Genomic DNA, 20,130 nt, shown 5'->3' on the forward strand with positions numbered 1-20,130 from the left:
TTAATATCATCATTCACAAGTAATAAGAATGTGACAAGAAATAATTAAAATTATTCAGCGACCCGTGACATTTGAATTTCGTACAAGATAGCCATTTGTGGAGGTATGGCAACAGAAACTGAAAAGTGAACTGTTGGCTTGAAAATCAGCAGAACTGAGACAGAATACATTTTTAGCTATAACGTTTGATGGCATGCGCGTTTCAGCTGGCTCCGACTTCCCGTATTTTGGTTCATTCATTCAAAGCGATGGCTAAATAGATTGAGCGGTTAAGCAAAGAATTAATATAGGATGAATGAAACGGCGGCAGATATTTGCGGCCCTAAATCCCTCTAAAATTGAAGAGGAATATCCAGATCTAAGAGAACTGTATACAACAAAGATGAGAATGTTAAGAGAAATGTGTGGTGTACCGAGATCGAGGCGGTAGAACACGTGTGGGTCCCGGGCTCCCGCCACTGCTTTTTTCAGGGCCTGCCTCTCCCAAAAGGCACGCGACACATGCGCTGTTACAGCAATGATAGTCTAGTGGCATGATGGACAGACTTTAAAATCAAATGTTGTTAATCTTCAAATGTTAACTTTAATATGCACTGGCAAAATAAGCACTTACCAATGTCTTTTTGAACTTCTCGTGTAAAGTCAAGTTCGAGGCCTATGAGGCGGCATAAAACTCTATCACCAAGATATGCATCAACCGTACGAAAAAGAAGAAGACTACTTCACATGCGTAAAGGTCAGGGTCCCCAAAAATGTATGGGGGTTTGTAAATCTGACATCATTCAACAAATCTCGTGGCTAATGCGTACTCCTATTTTATTTTTGAAGTAGGTAAGTACAATGAGTTTGATTTAATCTATAATTATATCTATAATTTTGTGAATTGTAGGGTTTAGTTTCTCAAAAAAAAAGTCGGAACCTATTTAATATTCTCTTCATTCGCCGTCTATAATACATTTTTAGAAAAATATGGTTGTTTGGTTAAGTTAGTTGGTTTAGAGGTATTTGAAGAGTATGGTAAAAACATTGACAAAGAGCCTGTAAAATACTGGTAGCATAAAGCACTAGGGCACCCATACTCAGGACAAGCGGATCGCGGATCACACAAATGCTTGTCCTAAGCAGGGATTGAAATTTGAATAATTATACTTTTATTAACATACATTATTATTTTGATCCCGCCGCGTCAGCTCATTGTCAAGGACTCCGGTTGGGTCCGAAACTAGTCGGGCAATCCCGATAAATAGGTACGCGTGAGTCAACACATTATTATATGTATATGACTATTATTAATATATTATAGTGTTGACTATAAAGGCCTCATGTAAGTAAACTTGAAAACTGCATCGTGTGGCATATCAAATGAAAGGTCTTCTTGAGAAGATCTTAAATGTATTTTTTTGTAATTTTAAAATAAATAGTTTCTAAGTTATTCAAGAAAATTGACGAAAATTGACCATTACCCCCCTTATCTCCGAAACTACTGAACCTAATATTTTGAAAAAAATACAGAAATTAGTTTTCTCTTTATAGATTATAGGAAAACCTATAAGAAGTCCATGATATTAAAATAACATGGTAAATCACTCAATATTGTGCGTACCAACTTACATTTGCAGGTGGAATGTGTGAGAACATATTTTTTAACTCCAAAAACATGATAGGTAACATCGTACGGAACCCTCTTCACGCGAGTTCAACTCGCACTTGTTTAATGTTTTTTTTTTTCAACTATTTACTGCCTTGGACATGCATAGGATCTGAAAATCAACCAGAGAAAATTCTAAAATTCTTTCTCTTCGTTCTTTATCTACGTATATTTTATCGACATATTCGATTTAGCAGGTTCAATTGTTTTACATTGGCGGAAGTCGCATTTTGTTTTTAAGTTGATTTGAGCGATGAGTTTAAAAACAAAGTCATGACAAGATATGTAAGCCAAGATTGTTCTCCTTAAATGCGCAAGCGAAGATGTTGCCTACATATTTTACTTTACCACTCATAATTTATAGATATTATGTTAGTAATCTACAGTTTTATTAGTCACTTATTAAATCAGTTGCAGTGAGAAAGAATGTCGAAAGACTTTGAAAAGATTTCCCAACTTTCGTCGCTTCTAGGGCGTTTTTATGGTTCCGTACATACAAACAAAAACAATTATTATTATAGCTATTATTTTACTAAGGCACTTCTTTTTGGCCGTCTGTCACTAGGCTGTCATGTCTCATCAACCTCAAGAGTCATAGCAAGGGTCTAATGAACCTTGACATCTAGATAGATTAAATTTTCACTGATAATGTATGTCTGTTCTAACACGAGGATGGGTGGGAGAACCTCAAGCCCAATTTTAGTTTCTCGACAGAATATTCATGCGGAACCCTTAGAGTCGCACGTCACTCGCACTTGACCAATCTTATTTTTTATACCAACAGACAGAATCTGATTTACCATAACATTTTAGCACACATGCAATATCCATAATAATAAGTGTGCCTTTTTACGCCTTTTATCTCCTTCTCTACGGCATCAGAAGGAAATTTTAGCATCACATAATTAGGTATAATGCATAAAATCAATCAGCTTACCAAAATTTTCTACAAGACAACTTTTATCCTAGTAGATATAACCAAAGTCTTTCTAGCGAATCTCCATAAAGCATATTGACCCTCATCAAGCGTACAATGATCAAAATAAGTACCAAAACCCCCAAGATCCATACATCCAGTGTAACATAAAAACAAGCAGCAACATATACAGGCCGCATCAATCACTCATGCAATCCGCATCGGTTTTTTAAACAGCTGGCAAGTAGTGCCAAGCCCGGTCGAGTTCGCAACAGCGAAGGCAGTGGTAGGATTAACGCGGCTGTGGACTTCGGCCGACCCGCCATCGCGCCACACCGTCACAGTCCGACCGGAATGGCATACATACGCGCGAGACCGCTCTTCGTTCTAACTCGTAAGTTTTTTACCATGTTCATAATGTCCATACGTACTAGATTTATATCGCTTCAATGTACTCCCGATATAAATCAAGTAGATGTACATTAAGTCATTTGGTGATGGTGATCTAGTGATAAAGTGGTCGTTTTCGAAAATGACAGAATTCGTGGTGTGATTATGACGTGAGTTTTGTTTTATCTTTATCTGTGGTGTTGTTTTTGTGCGATGAGATAATTTTATTTTTTGTTTATTGCTTATAAGGTGCACGTGTTTTTGAATTTCGTTATTTTAGTAGATAATTTATAAAACGTCTTTTGTATAGAAATTTCTGATCAGAATGTATAGAGACATAGTATATTATAGAAAAAATCGTAATGTATAGGAAGATCTATAGAGTTTGTTTAATTTCACAACAGTCTTATCTCTCTAATTTTCGACATTATTTACTAGTTTTACCTTAATTATCTCTCAAGAGTTAATGACGATGCACCTTAAGATAAAATTACATTGACCTGCAATTGCTTATACTCTCACAGCTTGTATCCAAGAACGCTGTATAGTAGACGTATAGCATAGCCCTTTGATGTCATGCCAATGCCTAATCAACTTTAGAATGTTATTTACCTAAGTATCATTCTTGTTATGCAGATCAGCACAGCCGTGCGGCTGTTAGATTACTTACTATGTAAAAAACAAACAAATAATATGGGACTCAGTTTGATAGTATTATTTTTATCGTACTTTTGCTCTTACGTTTTGATTACTACCTATGTACTTTGCAGCGATACCTGATTTCCTAAACCACCCAGAAAACAGAAAGCTAAGAATCAATATCGGTGTATTTCAACGGTACATTTAACATTACTTAAGCTTGTTACGCTTTGAAAGTAATGCTCAGTCACAATCATGTAACAATTGGTACTAAGTACTACCGGTACGTGCAGACAACGTTATGCAGTGGAAACTAATCCGCACGTGATTGTTATAGCTTAGAGTATTTTTTACCCGACTCTGTCAGGAAGAAGTTTATGATATTCTTTTGTTTTGGCTACAAAAGCTGTAAATTAAATTTTAAGTACGAATTCCCACCGTTTCCAAATTTATATTTCTATTTAATGTCTAGACCAATTGCAATAGACTTGTCTGTATTCAACACCTACACTTTACCTTTTGTGGGATTAACATAAGGCAATAGTATATTTTTTCTGTTGTTGTCATAAATGGTATCATTAGCGGGAACTTGTTTTGACTAGTCAACAGCAATCGTTATATACATCAGAGATTCAAAATCCTGATTTTCAATTTTTTTGTTGCTGCTAAAATTGTGACATTTACTTTTGAGATACGGTCGCTGCAGAACCAGATGGAAGGAAATAATAGTTGTTTTTATTGTGATAGAAGACTGCCTAAATATTTGCGTAACCTTCAGGTCTGTGAAGTATCAGCGTAAGATTAAATGAAAATGAAAAGAGGTTTGAGATAAAGGCGAAAATTTAGAGCAATCACGAGATAGAAAAAGAAATCGTTTCTGAGCATCCAACTTTGTTTGGAGAACAGAAGATCATACCATGCTGTGTTGTCGTCGTAGAAGCAAGAGGTAGCTATTTACCTTCTTCAGCGGGATTGTCCGAAAACGTTACCGGGGTCGGTGGAAGTCGTAGTAGTAAGCAGTAGAGTTTTATACAGTAGAAATCTATCGAGTCATTTAATAATTATCTTTCAAAAAAACAAATATACTAATTTCAGAAGTTATCGAAAATCTCTAGTGACCATGCCATAAAAATAACGACACAAATATTTAGTCGATTATTTTCGTGTTTGGATCCCAGAATTAGAAGACAGGCATCAACGTCAAGCCCATACGAAAGTCACATACGATCACCATTTACTGGAAATCATAAAGATACATTTAAGAAAGCTAGTTCTTTGTATACTTCAATGTTATTGCAACGACATCTTGTCTTGTCGATTCATTCCCACTACTAATCGTCTCATTGTTTTATCCGATTCATATTTTCCCTTTGTAGAAATGTAGAGTCAAACAAGTTTATACCGCTAACAGTGTAAATAGGTAATAAAATGAAGGGAAACGATTAGAACAAACTGGAACAGGTTTGACATCCTGCAGTCATTTGTTTTGTAAACTGAGCTATTATTCAAGTCATGATTCATATGATGTGAACTCTATATCAGGTTTGCCAACAACTAAATATTGTTGCATTTTCGGAAGACAAGTGGCGCTCTACGTGGTGTAGTGCCCCTTTATGCATCCAAAACTATCAGTATTTACATTAAGGGTGGTGATAACACTTGCGTGATTTAATCATATCTTGGACAACAAACTAGGCCACGTTATTTCAAACTGTCAGGGTAGAGACAACCTTATCCCACGTGAAACAGTATACGTATCATTTTATAATCATATTCGTACCAAAAAATATGGGCTAGCGTTACTAAACTTTATGTTAGCAAACAAAATATTGGGTGGCGAGGATATCTTACTTCTTTGTACTTATTCCAATTACAAGCTTATTAAGAACTAGTACCATGACCATTCATATTAATAACCCCAAGTTTAACGCCACAAGGTAACGATGCATACAATCGAATTATAATCTCGATTACATTATCATCCAACGCAATCGATTAGGTATCGAAAAGAAAAAAATGCTCACTCGTTCACGCATTAAAAATAGACTAAGCTAGTATTAACATGTCTATTACCTACAGGCATTTGGTAACTTAACCTGATTATCGCCTCGTTTGTCCAGTTTTCGAAGTGTTCAAAACAAACAATGTTGTTTGAGTTATGTATGACCGTTAAATAGTTTGAATGCCTTTCTTATTACTTGAAAACAGACATAACTGGTTGTAGACCTGCGCTCCATTATATTCCTTATTAGACTATACTTCCGACTATTAAACAAGAATTTATTACCTACTTGTAGTTTCCTTTATTCTATTAGAGGTATTTAATCGAACAGAAATTAAAAGGACATATTTTAAAAATAATCATATTTTGCAGTGATTATTGAATAGTAACATAATCTAAAAAGTTAAGTGAAGAGGTTGACGATTTTAAGTCTTTTCCAGTAGTTTTGCTATCAAGCAATGCAGTCAGCCAATGTCTATCACTTAAATAAGTAATAGGTACCTACTAGTTTTAACATTTCCGATTTAGTCGACGACTCTACTTAAAACTTTACTACTTTTAGACTATTTTCGGAGCATCATCAATGTCATATTATTGTTTATAACTGGGTCGCAATGGACTTGCAGTAGGTTTGTATCCAATTTGACATTAGAAAGTTTATATTAGTCACTGGAACACATGGGTATATCATGGCGCGACATCGTCATAATTTCTATGGCCACCGTAACTGGCAAAAGCATACAATTATCAACCTTACTGCTTCATCATACAGCTGATGTAAATATTAGTGTCAGCAAAAAAAGTCTATTCAAATCAGGTTTACACAGTATGTGTATTTTCGTCGATATGTACAAATTATAGTGCAGTTCCCCTATGTACTTTAGGTGCTATGCCAATTTTGTTACCTAATATCAAATCAAACATTTAATGAATTTTATTGTGTACAGTTAATGATAAAGTATGAAGAGAAATGTATTCGTTGATATAATACAATAATAGGTTTTCGAAAAAATAATGGATTTTTTTTCCTTTACGAGCTGTAAACAAAAAATGAAAGGGATACAGTGAAGCAAAATCTCGTCGAAATTTCACTTACCAGTATGCTTTGTACTGCAATTGATCCTTCTAGCCCAAATTACCATACAATTCATTATCTAAATACCTTTTAATCTTCCTTAATTTTGAACGATGAGGTAAAATGAAAAAAAAAACGTTTTCTGAAATCTATCTGACGAACCAAACAGATTTATTAGATTTAGTTAAATACCTTATTGTTTTGAAAGTCTTGTGTTAATTTACTTTTGACGCTGACGGTCTGTACTTGTAGTAACTATCGTAACGGCTTCAATATTGATGTGTGTGTTTATCAACAGTCAAGTTTGGACGACACGTTTCTACGGTTAACTGAGGAATCCCGTTAGTATGTACTTAGTTTGCATGTTTGGTTCTGTATTCCGTTTTGTCATAATTATTGGAATACTCTTCTTCTGAGACACTTTAATCCAGCAAAAGTCGTGGTCATCATCGCTGATGAGGAATGATCTTGGTAATTGGCCTAGTCCATTAAGCTTTTATCGACGAATTAAAATTGCAATTAAACAAAGGAAAGTTGGCCCTACTTGGTCTATTAGCGATATTTCGATATAATTTTTATCCGGAAAAGAGTCATAAAACGCATAATTGAGGATTACGATTATGTAATTAATACATTGTTCGCTTTTAGAAAACTTTACGAAGTCTTTCCGGCTACATCAACAATATCAAATTAAGTTTTCTGATTCTAAAGAATATCTTAGAAAATATACTGGAACTTGTTGTATGAAACCTCTTTACTTAGTCAACACCTCACGGGTCATGAAAATGCCATAAACATATTTACTGTCTCTTCTATTTTTATGGGCTATTTGATAAACTTGTAAACATATTTTATGTCTTAACACAATGTAGTAAAGTATCAATTAGATTGATCACTTTGATCAGTGTAGGCGTCAAGGCTGTATCACATAGGTACCTTTAGTAGCAGCAAGTCCACTACTGCACTAAAATAGGAAAAGTAAAACGTCGTTTTACAAAATTGTACCTTAAGCTGATGTGAGTAGGCTTAGATTACTGGAAACAATATTTAACGGTTTTAGACGAATGCTTAGAATTGTAGAGTCGGTTGTCACATTAAAGCTATTGAATTGTGATCGCTATGCAAAACGTGTATATTTTTACTTGGCAACTGTTTAGTCTCAAAGAACGTGACTCGTTTTTAATAATAGGAATTCCTAAAATTAAATCTATATTTATCGATTATCGACGAACGGAGGATATAGGTTTGAATAATTGAAATAAATAATCAGACAACAAACGTTAGAGAAAAAACAATTTATTTATATCTATGTCTGTAAAATTAAAAATACTGGACATGCCCAAATAATGTTTTTCCTTTATTATACTAATGAGCCACTTCCCTGCCTGAAATAACCGATGCATTGAACAATAATTTAAAATACATAATACATTACCTACTTATTAGAATTTCGGCGTTTGTAAAACATCGGTTGACTGGGCACTGTGAAAGTTGAATCGGATCGACGCAGATCGCACTATTGTATAATACATATAGAGCATGCGATTTACTCAATGAAACGGCACAAGGGATCTGTCCCTACAAAGGTATTTGACCTCTCTGAAGGCGGGACTCGCAAAAAGCGGACCTTGAGAACTGGTTCTGAGTTGGCGGGATGTGATGTTGCAAATATGCGTAAATCAACTCGACACTGGGCCTACCACATCTTAAAGTAATATTATTGCAATTGTGCAAGCGAGACAGAGCACTGTACAATGTACAGCTGCGTCTCTTTTCTACAACCTCCACAATAGTACCAACTTTCTGGATCTTTGTTTTTTTTTCTGATAATGTTACTTTGCCGTGTACAGACTAGTTTACAGTTTTAATAATGTAGGAAGAGCCATTTTTACAGTAATTATCAATTAGTTATTTAGAGCGTGCTGTTAATAATTTACCAATATCTCATGTAAATTATTATTTAGCTCTGAAAAATTTAATTTAGGTAGTTAATAACAAGTTCTTGGTTGTTATGAAATCAGATTTCAGATCTATAATTTATTTGTTATAAATTGTTTCGAACACGTTAAGATATTGCGGACCCTTGACACTTGTATGTCTTAATTGCACCTAATATGCACTTACTTATTTATTTATTTCTTCTTTCAGTGTTACAACTATGCCGAGCTGAAATATCCGACTCATTGTCAGAATCATGGTATTCGGCGAACGTTATCAATGATGGCTTCCAACCAAAACCGATATCGGAAATATTCTCAACAGACACGCCGTTTCCAACAAATCCAGTCAAACCGATATCCGATATATTCTCGAGTGAGTCGCCGTTTTCAACAGCAAATCCAATAATTGTTTTGCCGACATCCACCCCCTACCCACCGGTCGAGGCGTCAACCTTACCGCCTACAAGAAAAATATCGACTACAAGTACTTCTGCGGATTATACTCAGACGTCGACGCTTGCTCCAACTTTCCAAACAGAGCCACCGTCATCATTCCCAACAACATTACCTCCGTCATCGTTAGCAAGTACATTCTCGACGTATCAAAGTACGCCCTCTACGTTCCAGACTTCACCAGTCACGTTTTCAACTACTCCGTCGACAACGCTTTCGTCCTCTCCACCGCCCCCGATAGCATCGCAACCATATAGCATTGAACCAGAAATACAACAAACCACTTTATCAGTGCCACAACCGCCTCGCGGTGCTCCCCAAACGCAGTCGCAGCAAATACGACTGGAACTGGTACCGCAACAATTTATCCCAGATTTCAATAGACCTATTGGTATACAAGCGTCTATACCGCAACAAAATTCAGAAACATCGACTGGAGGGCCACTGTCGAATTATTTCTTAATCTACCAACAAGCTCCACAAAACATTCAAGGCATCCCGGGACCTGTGCAAGGACAGGCGCAGTTAACAACTAGAGTCCAAGATACAACTACACGTACGCCCTCTACAGTGATTATTTCACCAGCTGCAACTCAAACAACTCGTGCTGCGCCCTCTACGTCAACGACTCCGGTGCCGTCAACAGTGCGCATAGTGTCTACACAAACACCTCGAACGACGCAGACTGTTAGAAATACAAATTGTCAAAATGCGCCGAACACGCCAATTTTGTCCGGTCCCCCGTACCCGTTGAGAATCCGTGTGATGGCGCCCAGCGGTTCTATCACAAACGTGCACTTGAACCCGGCCAGTAGAACAACGACCACAAGGAGGCCGACAACGACGCGAACGCGTAAGATCAAACCAAGAAAGAATACGTACGACGCTTGTATAGACGGTTGCAAGAGAGGAAGGGACCCAATTTGTGCAGCACCGCTTTCGAGTACATTCCTAAACCCGGATACCCTGAAGGGATTCCCGTCGATCTGTCATATGGCATGCCACAACTCCTACAGAAAAGATTGTAAGTATTTTGTACCATTATCTTTAAATAATTAGGAAAGTAGGTAACACTAAAGCAAAAACTATTTTAAAACTAGTAGGTATAGATTGCATCGGTCTTCTCTACTTTTTTGACCAACAAATGCATTTATTGAGCGATTAACGATGTTGCACATACAGGTGTTGGCGTTAACATAAAAACCGATTTCCTCAGCCAATGAATGAATTCAGTTGAAACATCGTAAGTAGTAAACAGGGCGTATAAACTAGCCGGCACATTATTCCACTTAAAATATATCGTTTACAAAACTAAGTTATTGGCTCTACATAAGCTAGTGTTTTCACCGATTTACCTGTTATAACGGACGACTTGTTGTGAAAGAACATTGATTGTTTATCGCTAACCTGTTTGAACAAACTTGAAATCAGACAATGTTCAATAGCAGTAGCACATACTTACATATAGAAAATGTTGTAAGACATACAAATCAAATTACCTACTTACCGTTAAGGAAGTCACTGTTGAATGTCTACAAACGACCTTTTGACAAAAATAAAGGTTTTAGCTTCACGGATAGCCGTGTGGTTAAACCTACATTGCACGATGTGTCGCAGGTTCGATCCCCGCGTAGGACAAGTATTTGTGTGATCCATTAATGCTTGTTCTGAGTCTGGGTGTCTTTGAGTTGAATGTTTGTGAAACCCCCGTTATACAATGATAGCAATCCTTAATGAGAGTCATATCTTATATTTACCTGAGCTCAGGCTTAGATTCCTTTACCAGACCTATGCAGTCTAGTCTAGACTAGGCATTTGACAAGGCGCAGATATAATAACTAGCAAAAAAATCTTTAAATTAGAAAAGTAACATAACAAACCAATAATATACTTTTAACCTTACAGCGTATGAAAAGGTCCTGGATGGACGTTGCGGTAGGTTGCGCACGCGCATCAAGACAGTGGACTCCAACAAACTGAAACGGGATGAACTAAACAAGGCACAGTACTTCGTGGACAACGGTGGCACTATTGTCGAATTATCAGCTTTACCTAACTGAACTTAGAGGGTATAAAGACGTGATAATTTAATATTTCTCAAGTACGGTTAGCAAATGAAGTATACACGGTTGTCAGATTTTTTAAAAGGTTATGATAGTTTAATAAAATATGTATTTGAATGGCAATTTAAAATAGGTTTTTAGTAACTTGATGTATTTTTACCTTCCGATACACATATTATTTTGACGATACTGTATCTGTTTTGCTAACTGTACTTTTCTTAGCGATTGTCCAATACGTTTAGATTATAGACGGTTCATTTTAAGCGTATTTATAATTACGATAAAAGGCTATAGATGCCAACGAACAATAATAATGCAAATATACTTCGAATGTATCGTAAGTTTTTGCTATGATTATGACAATTAACTTTTCTATGTGAACACGCATAGTTTAAAACAGATGTTTTTGTGAACTGATTAATCGATGCCTATCATCTGTGGTGAAAGAATTGTCGTAGTAAAGTATTTTATTACAACATAACGTTTAAGAGCTAATCGATTAGATGGAAAAAAATCGAGTAATAAAAATCGATAAGTTCATTGTTATTGTATAAAAAGTGAATTAAATCCTCAAGAAACCTTTTGCTGAGGATATTTCTTATTTGAATACTTTATAAAATGTTTGATTATTACGATAATACTTTAATTCTTGTTGTAACAATAGTTATATATCCTTTATAAATCTATATTAGCGATGGATTTCATCTATTTTTGTCGACTGATATTTATAAGAATATTTTTACAATGAAATGAGATTTTTAATACCTCAGCAAAAATGTACCATAGACTGTGTGTATGCCGTCCAAAAATGTACATAAAAATATTTTATCTTATTTCTGGATAAAAATAAATACTTTTTAAAATGTCTTAACAAATCAAGTATTTTATTGAACTTTATACAAATTAATCTTAATTTCTATATTTACATAAGTACTGTTATTACATTCCTTAAGACACGACAGTCATCAAAACATGTCATTTAGATATACAGGCTGTAACTAAAATACGTGTGACACTGAATTGTAATATTTACCAGAAGAAATAGTTATACTTAATTGTTAATAAATTATTCGATTTAATAAATTAGGTAGTTACATTTTCTATTAATTATTAATTTCATAGTGTTAATTAATCATCGCGCATTTTTGTCACACCATGTACATCTTTTTTTAATTTGAACTATTTAATTATTAATTCATTAACATTGGATTTATATGTATTTGATTGAATTTGAAATATTATTATTGGTGGCATAAGGACCTGCCCTTTCTGGAACTTATATCTGAACTTTATTATTTAGTCGAATTCGTAAGACAAATCTACATCAAGTCATTTTAAGGAACTATTTTATAATATTCTCAGAATTCACTTAGGAATACTTACAAATGTCAGTCTTGCTAATTTTACATAATATTTAAGACACCTGTAGATAAATGACACGTTATAGAAAAGGTTTAAAAAGTATTATACAACCAAAACTTTACGAGATGAGATTCGAAATCATCTAATAAAATGAGATATCCAAATCTTGTACTTTCAGGCCTTCTAATCCTACTACTATTATAAAGGCGAAAGTTTGTAAGTATGGATATATGGATGTTTGTTACTCTTTCACGTAAAAACTACTGAATGGATTTGAATGAAACTTTACCACAATATAGCTTATACATCAGAATAACACATAGGCTACAATTTTTGAGGTTTCTAATGTGAGGTCATAAAAAAACACATTTTTTGCGCTTACATTGCAAACGCTGACTGAATCCTACAAGATAGATAGAAGGCAGATAGATAGATAGAAGGCAGGTATAAATTATAACTTATATCTTCTAACCACGCGGACGAAGTCGCGGGCAACAGCTAGTGTTTCTATAATTTAAATTCAGGCCAGAAATATGTTCCGGGTGAGTATAAGATGTTTTTTTTTATTACTTAGCTATAACTTCTAATTAACAACGCTCAAACGCTTTATTAGGACGACCAGGTTAAAAAATATAAAGTAAGCCACAAAACTTTTTGAGGAATCTTCTACAGTTTCGCAAATAAAAACCAATTTTCCATTGTTATGTGCTAAGTTTTGTAACTGTTACGTTTGACATCCAACAACAAGATGCTTTTATTTTAACTTTACAAGCACTTCTGGAAATGGGTTGCGTAATGAATTTTGTTGATTCTTTTTTATTTTAAGTGATATAGCTGTCATTTGGTCCCATAAATATTACATTGAGTTGGGATCATTTAAAGAGAAGTTTAAAAATTTTGGATGTTAAAATAATATCCCTACTTAAGTATATTATGTGTACGTAATTTTTTTGTAATGCTTTCACTTTAAATAATATTTATTCGATCGTCATCAAAATTTTGAACACATGTTCTTGGAGAGATAAAAGTTTCGATTGAATTTGTTTTAATCAACTTACGAAAAAATCAGGATTATGCTTTACATCGATATCCCGCGCGGACGAAGACGCAGGCTACGTATAGTTATGTATTCGGACATAGTATTTAGTAGCTGAAACTTCCCTATTGATCTTTTAGTACATTTCAAATATATTTTTTTCCCGTCTACCTGCGTTACAATCTTCAAGTCCTCAAACTAACTTGTCTCTAACATTCACACAGCACTATACTCTAACCAACACACAGTTTCATCAGAACCGTTGCTGGAAGTTTCCCTGTTGCTGCGAGCTGCCACCTTGCTGCTGCCCGCCGAACATCATCTGTTGTTGTTGATGGAACTCCTGTTGACCGCCACCGCCTGTGTTGTTGCCTTGATTCTGACCTGGAATGTTTATACAAGAAATAAGGTCAAGATTAAACTCATATTGGTAGTTCTTTCCATATGCCCATGCCCTGTCAATGACAATTGGATGTTTCTGAAAGTCCCTCGACAAAAGCGTTAAATAGATTAGTCTGGGAGCCACGCGAACTAAAAAATAATAAGCTTAGTTAAGAGTTCAGTGGAGGGATTTGGGGGAGGCCTTTGCCCAGCAGTGGGACACAGTAGGCTAGAGAAGAAGAAGAAGAAGACTTCTTAAGCCCAAAAGGGTGCAAAAAATATTTATTGTAATTAAAGTGTTCTTGAGCCAAAAAAGTTTAATGGCAGCATTATAAGTATGCAAATGTAGGTCGTTTAGTGGGCTTGTGCACAGGCAATTAAGGCAAGGAAAAAATAAGTTGTCATGTGAAGACTACAGATAATCAGAGTTTGTTTATTTATTTAGTTATGTAATTAGGTAAATAGATAACAGAATATATATTTTTAAGCTACATACCTGACATTCTCATTCTCTTAGCATTATTCGCAGCATGATCGTGACTATTCGCTTGTACTTGATTCTGTTGTGTCTAAAATAACAAATTACATGTGTTACTGTATATGATTTGTATGTAATAAGTTAAAAAGTAATATTATAAAAGCGCAAAAATTGACAGATAGATAAGAGACGTGTCAATTGGTCTCATAAGTCACATAATTCTTAGGAATAATAACCCAAAAAAAATACCCCCTAAGGAGACGCGGGTCTATAATCGGGCAAAAATTGTTACATCAATGAAATATTTTTTATTTAAATCCGTTGATTGCAACTGGTTACTGGTTAATATTATATATATTTTATTTAAATAAATAATATTAAATTCGTTAGCATAAGTGGCTTACTTATATTTCTAATACTAAAGATACCACGCCTTTTTTATTAGTACCAATCATAAAAGAACATTACATATCTTACATTGGTCTGCTGCTGTTGTTGTTGATTCTGTCGGGCCTTAGAATCACTTTTATCTTCTTGATCGTCATCGGTCAAGAATTCTCTCTTCGGATATGGGATGGGACAGCCGGCGAAAACATCCTGTAACGGATGGATAAATGGATTGAATGAGCAAAATACTGACATAAAACAAATATTGGTGGGCTCGCTGACCGGGCACATTCCACTAAATAAACACCTTTTCACCATCAATGTTACAGATAGTCCACTATGTAGAGGCTGTCTTCAACATGAAGAATCAGCGGCACACGTGCTCCTGGAGTGCACGGGGGTCGCGGAATGCCGGGCAGGGATCCTCGGTTCACCGAGCTCCGTCACAGAAGCCTGCGAACGTCCCAGGAGACTTCTGCGCTTCTGGAGGGAGTTGGGATGGCTGGACTGACAGCCTCCCAAAGCCACCTGACGCACAATGGGCCGACTTGGAGCCTACGTGCGGAAAAAGGAGCCCACCACCAGTAACCAGTAAAACAAATATTGTAAGACCACCATATTTGTTTTTGTGTGTAAGCACGTTGATGGAAACAACGGCTTCGTTGATGGAAACCGACATAAAAAACACGAAATAAAATATTCCTTTCTTAGTGCATAGGCGAAATTGAAGGCAGGAGATTCCTTAACCATTCAGGAAGGGAGCCCTCCGTAAAAAAAGAGGTGCTTATTCAAATTATTTCAAATCTAGCCTATTTATCACCATATCATGAAAAAATACAAGTTTGAATATACATATTCTTCTGTATTTGAGATTAAAGAGACTGCAGAAACATACTTCATACTAAACAAGCAAATCCCACAGCCCATATGAACTTGAAAATGTTAAATCCAATGTCTCATAGACCACCAGTGTCTTACAAACAATACATGGCTAAGTATTTAATTGTCAGTCTATTTACCTGTGTAGGAAGTGGATCCTCAGTGAAATATGGGTCCTGCATAGCCTGTTCTGATGTTATCCTCCGATTGGGGTCCATTAACAAGAGACGTTGAAGCAAACTGAATGCCTTGCTGTCAGGTTTAATTTTGTGCCTGTCCATATACTTGCTAAGTGAACAGTTCTGGTAACTGGAAATGAGAACATTAAGGTCAATATTAAATGTAGTCAGTTTTTTCTATGTATTGGAGATTAAGCAGAATATTATTAGCATTCAAGAAAGTATCTTAATAAGAATCATACATACACACATACTCATAAAAAATAACAGTCGTAACTTTAATGTTTTAGTTCTTACTAAGACCAATTATTGTTAACTTTTATCTTTAGGATTGATACATGTAGGATTGATTTTAATAAAACTAATATAAATAAAAACTTACTTAGATCTCTTAAAATCTTTCACTAAGGTAGCATGTTCAGGCATTTTCCTGATATCTTCCCAGTCTTTCTCCTGTGGGAATCCCATGACATTGAATATCCTATCCAACTGGTCATGATGGTAAGGGTTGCTTGTCTTGATGTCTTCTTGACGACAGTGGAATATAGGCTCGGATGTTAATAGCTCCGCAAATATACAGCCAATGGCCCAAATATCTAGAGAAATTAAAAAAAATACTTTGTTATGCCTGTTTTTGGTTATATAAAGATTTAGTGGTTTCTTAGGTTTACGCGAATGTTAGACATTGAAATGAAACTACTTTTAGGATTCATACCACTTTGTCAATGAGATTAAACATCTACATCTTCATGACAATGAAGTAATGGTTAGTTTCGACGTACAGTCCTTGTTTACATGCCTACCAGTCAAGGATTGTATTGAAATTGTTTCCAAGAAGCTAGCAGAGAACAACCTACCTCTAGAATATGCAGAACTTCTCGAGCACTGCCTCACATCTGGCTACCTACTGTGGAACAATAAATTCTATGTACAAGTAGATGGTGTAGCGATGGGCTCGCCTGTATCCCCTGTAGTCGCCGATATATTCATGGAAGACTTCGAGGAGACAGCCTTAAAAACAGCTCCTTTCACTCCCAGGTTCTACAAACGGTACGTAGATGATACTTTCACAGTTTTACCATCTAGTCAAGTAAATGCATTTTTAAAACATCTCAACTCCATCAATAACAAAATTCAATTCACTATGGAGTTGGAGGATAATAAATCTCTTGCCTTCTTAGACATATTAGTTAAAAGGAATCCTGATCAGACCATAAGTCACACCGTGTATCGAAAGAAGACCCATACAGATAGGTACTTAAACGGTGAATCTCACCACCACCCTAAACAGTTAGCTACCGTGGGAAAATCTTTGTTTCAGAGAGCACACGGACTCTGTGATGACAGACACCTTGCCGCTGAGCTTCAACACGTCAAGCAAGTACTGCGAGACAACAAGCTCCAAGTTCCACGGCCCCGTCACAGAAACCGAGTGAAGCCAGCCACTGTTGATCGTTTGCCTGCTGTACTACCATATGTCAGAGGAGTCACTGACAAGATTGGTTACATCCTGAAGCGAGCTTCAATTAAAACATACTTCAAGCCGCCCAAGAAGATTAGCCAGTCCTTACCATCTGTCAAGTGTCACATACCTCTACAAGATGCAGGAGTATACAAACTAGATTGTGACTGCGGCCTCTCTTACATCGGTCAAACCAAACGAAGCATAGGGACCCGCGTTAAAGAACACATAGCTGACGTCAAACACCGCCGCTCAACGAAGTCTGCAGTCGCCGAACATGCTGAAGGTTCCAGCCATTATATTAGATTTGACCAACCACAGATCCTCGCTAAAGAATCCAAATTCCTACCTAGGATGTTTCGCGAGGCTATTGAGATTAAAAAACACCCTAATTTCAATAGAGAAGATGGCTGGAAGATATCACCTACTTGGGATCCAATAATAAATAAACTCAAGGCCAAACCCAAGAGCAGCGCTGCAAGACATCAAGACACAGTGAGCTCATACTGCGTAGGTCGGACCACAAATAATTAATTAAAATATGAAGGTAGAACGAGCAACATCTTCTGTCAAGACGAACACCATCTCAGTCTGCCCGTGACCATGATACCTGCAAAGGTTTCGAAACGTCGGGAACAAAAATCTAAAATTAAAACCGCGATAAAATCCGTAAAAGTAGTTTCATTTCAATATATAAAGATTTACTATCAAACCAAATCCAAATTTATGAATCATACAATAATAGGCATAGAATACGAAAGTCTGTTTTCCAGAGCCCATTTTACTGTTACATGCTGAGTACTAACCTATATTATGGGTGATTCTTCAAAAGAAGATATAGTAAGGTGGGCTAAAAATGGTTTGATCTCATACATACTTAAATACATCTCTACAGAAATAGACAGAGTTTAATAAGAGTTACCTATAGCCTTTGTATAATGTCTCGCTCCAAGTAACAATTCTGGTGCTCTGTACCAGAATGTGACCACTACAGGATCTAAGTCAGCAAGAGGCTTTAAGGGAGCATTGAACAGTCTTGCAAAACCCATGTCAGCTATTTTAACTCGGCCTCTCTCTGGCCCTTCGCCCATCACTAGGATATTAGCTGGTTTCTGAAAAAAGAGAGAATCTATTTATATAAGATGGTAAATTTAATGTTTTGAGTTTACAAATGAGATATTTTAATATAGCTCTCTGATTTAAGTATTTAGAATGCAGGTTACTTTCACTCTATGCTGTTAAGTTATGCCTGCCCAAACTCTTAAAGAATCATAATAAATAATTTTAATCAAATATCTTACCAAATCTCTATGTAGAACCCAATTGGAATGTAAATAGTGAATACCATCCAAGATCTGATAGAGAAGACTCTTCACCATACCTTTAGGCACCATCACAGACTTTTTGTTGGCTTTCGCTGCTCTATGGAACTTGATGATATGCCATAGATCATGTTCGGCATAGTCAAATAGCAGCCATACTTTTCGATCAGTGTGAGACAGGAATACTCTAATGAGGTTTATTACATTTGGATGTTTTAATTCTCGTAGCAACTGAAAACAATGATTGAAAAAACTGTTATTATTTATATGACAGTTTGAGTTGAGTTTTGATAAGGTATTACAATTCTTCACACTTTTTATTATATTTGTAATAACTTTTCTATACTTACTATCATAAAAATGTGTGAAAAATCGCGACGAAACTTTACCAAAATACAGCTTTATTTTTATTTAATAATTCTTCTGATTAATTATTGTTTATATAAATGTTAGACCTATGCATTACAGTAGGTTATAATTCTGATTAACAGGTATTTTTCTTGCCAATAGTAACTTAGAATATTTTTTAAGGACTTACCGCTATTTCTCTGCAAGCGGACATTGACAGACCGGTGCCTTCGATCTGCTTTAACGCATAATCTTTTGTATCAGATCCGTCTTTACGCCTCGCTTTATACACATGCCCATAGGTGCCACGACCAACTTTACAACCTTCGAAGTCGAATAAATCCTCTACTTTTGAACGCTCGTTTTGAGTTTTAACTTTAAAATCATAATCCATCATTACAGGAGCCATGGTTTTATTTTGGAAATTGTCACCCATTTTCTTAAATTTTAAGTCTCTTTACTACTAAATATTAGGATATAACTGTTAATTGTAATATCTTTGATTGTAGGCAGTTCTAATTAATACGAATTATGTGCATAAAGTTAAAATAATAATATCATTAACTGTAAATCTGCAAAAGTCGTACACTTTACTGCCCAGTTCACACTTCGCATTTTTTTGGCATAAACTTTTATTTGACATTCGTTTTTAGTTTTGACAGTTTTGTTTTTTTTTTTGTTTTCTTCCCGCATGGGAAAGGCAACGGGATCTAAGCCCATACAGCCATGTCTTTGTTTATGTATTTAATTTGTCATAAGCCAAAAACTTAGTTATTGGATTACAATTAAAAAGATCAAAGCCAAGTCTTATTCAATACAGTCTATCATATGGTTTTCAAAAGGCTGAAGAAAAGTCATCTACAATAATTTCCAGTTGTGTATAATTTTGAAAGGCCGAAGCCAAGTCTTCTCGAGTAAAGTCCAAAAAAAGATTTTCATAAGGCCGTAGCCAAGTCTTCTTCGGTAGTATTGACAGTTTTGAGTTTCGAGTGACTACTTCATAAAATGTTGCCATTCCTAAAATTGTTTTAATAGACCTTTTTAAATATTGATCCACAAAAAGGAACGACTTTAGAGAATGTTTTATTTTTGTAATCTTTATTAAGCGGTTTTGTGTCCATTGTCCAAGATTCACAGTTTATAGGGATATCATTATGTAAATGCTACTGA

General features: G+C 35.6%; 2 protein-coding genes across 2 annotated transcripts; one reads left to right on the plus strand and one right to left on the minus strand.

Annotated features, from left to right (window-relative positions):
• The first annotated feature begins 2,312 nt into the window (after positions 1–2,312).
• LOC113498110 (mucin-2-like) lies at positions 2,313–12,001 on the plus strand. The gene is made up of 3 exons (XM_026878048.1): positions 2,313–2,958; positions 8,819–10,087; positions 10,969–12,001. Exons 1-3 carry the CDS (start codon positions 2,919–2,921, stop codon positions 11,121–11,123), a joined length of 1,464 nt encoding a protein of 487 aa, XP_026733849.1. The 5' UTR covers positions 2,313–2,918; the 3' UTR covers positions 11,124–12,001.
• A 932-nt stretch (positions 12,002–12,933) lies between these two features.
• On the minus strand, positions 12,934–19,611 carry LOC113498131 (cyclin-dependent kinase 8-like). Its single transcript, XM_026878071.1, has 8 exons — positions 19,151–19,611; positions 18,592–18,843; positions 18,213–18,402; positions 16,211–16,424; positions 15,790–15,958; positions 14,861–14,980; positions 14,402–14,474; positions 12,934–13,908 (listed from the first exon to the last, which is right to left on the minus strand). The coding sequence occupies exons 1-8, from the start codon at positions 19,394–19,396 to the stop codon at positions 13,778–13,780; spliced, it is 1,395 nt and encodes a 464-aa protein (XP_026733872.1). The 5' UTR covers positions 19,397–19,611; the 3' UTR covers positions 12,934–13,777.
• Positions 19,612–20,130: the final 519 nt, after the last annotated feature.

The sequence above is a fragment of the Trichoplusia ni genome, chromosome 10 (assembly GCF_003590095.1).
Source record: "Trichoplusia ni isolate ovarian cell line Hi5 chromosome 10, tn1, whole genome shotgun sequence".
Classification (NCBI taxonomy): Eukaryota; Metazoa; Arthropoda; class Insecta; order Lepidoptera; family Noctuidae; genus Trichoplusia; species Trichoplusia ni.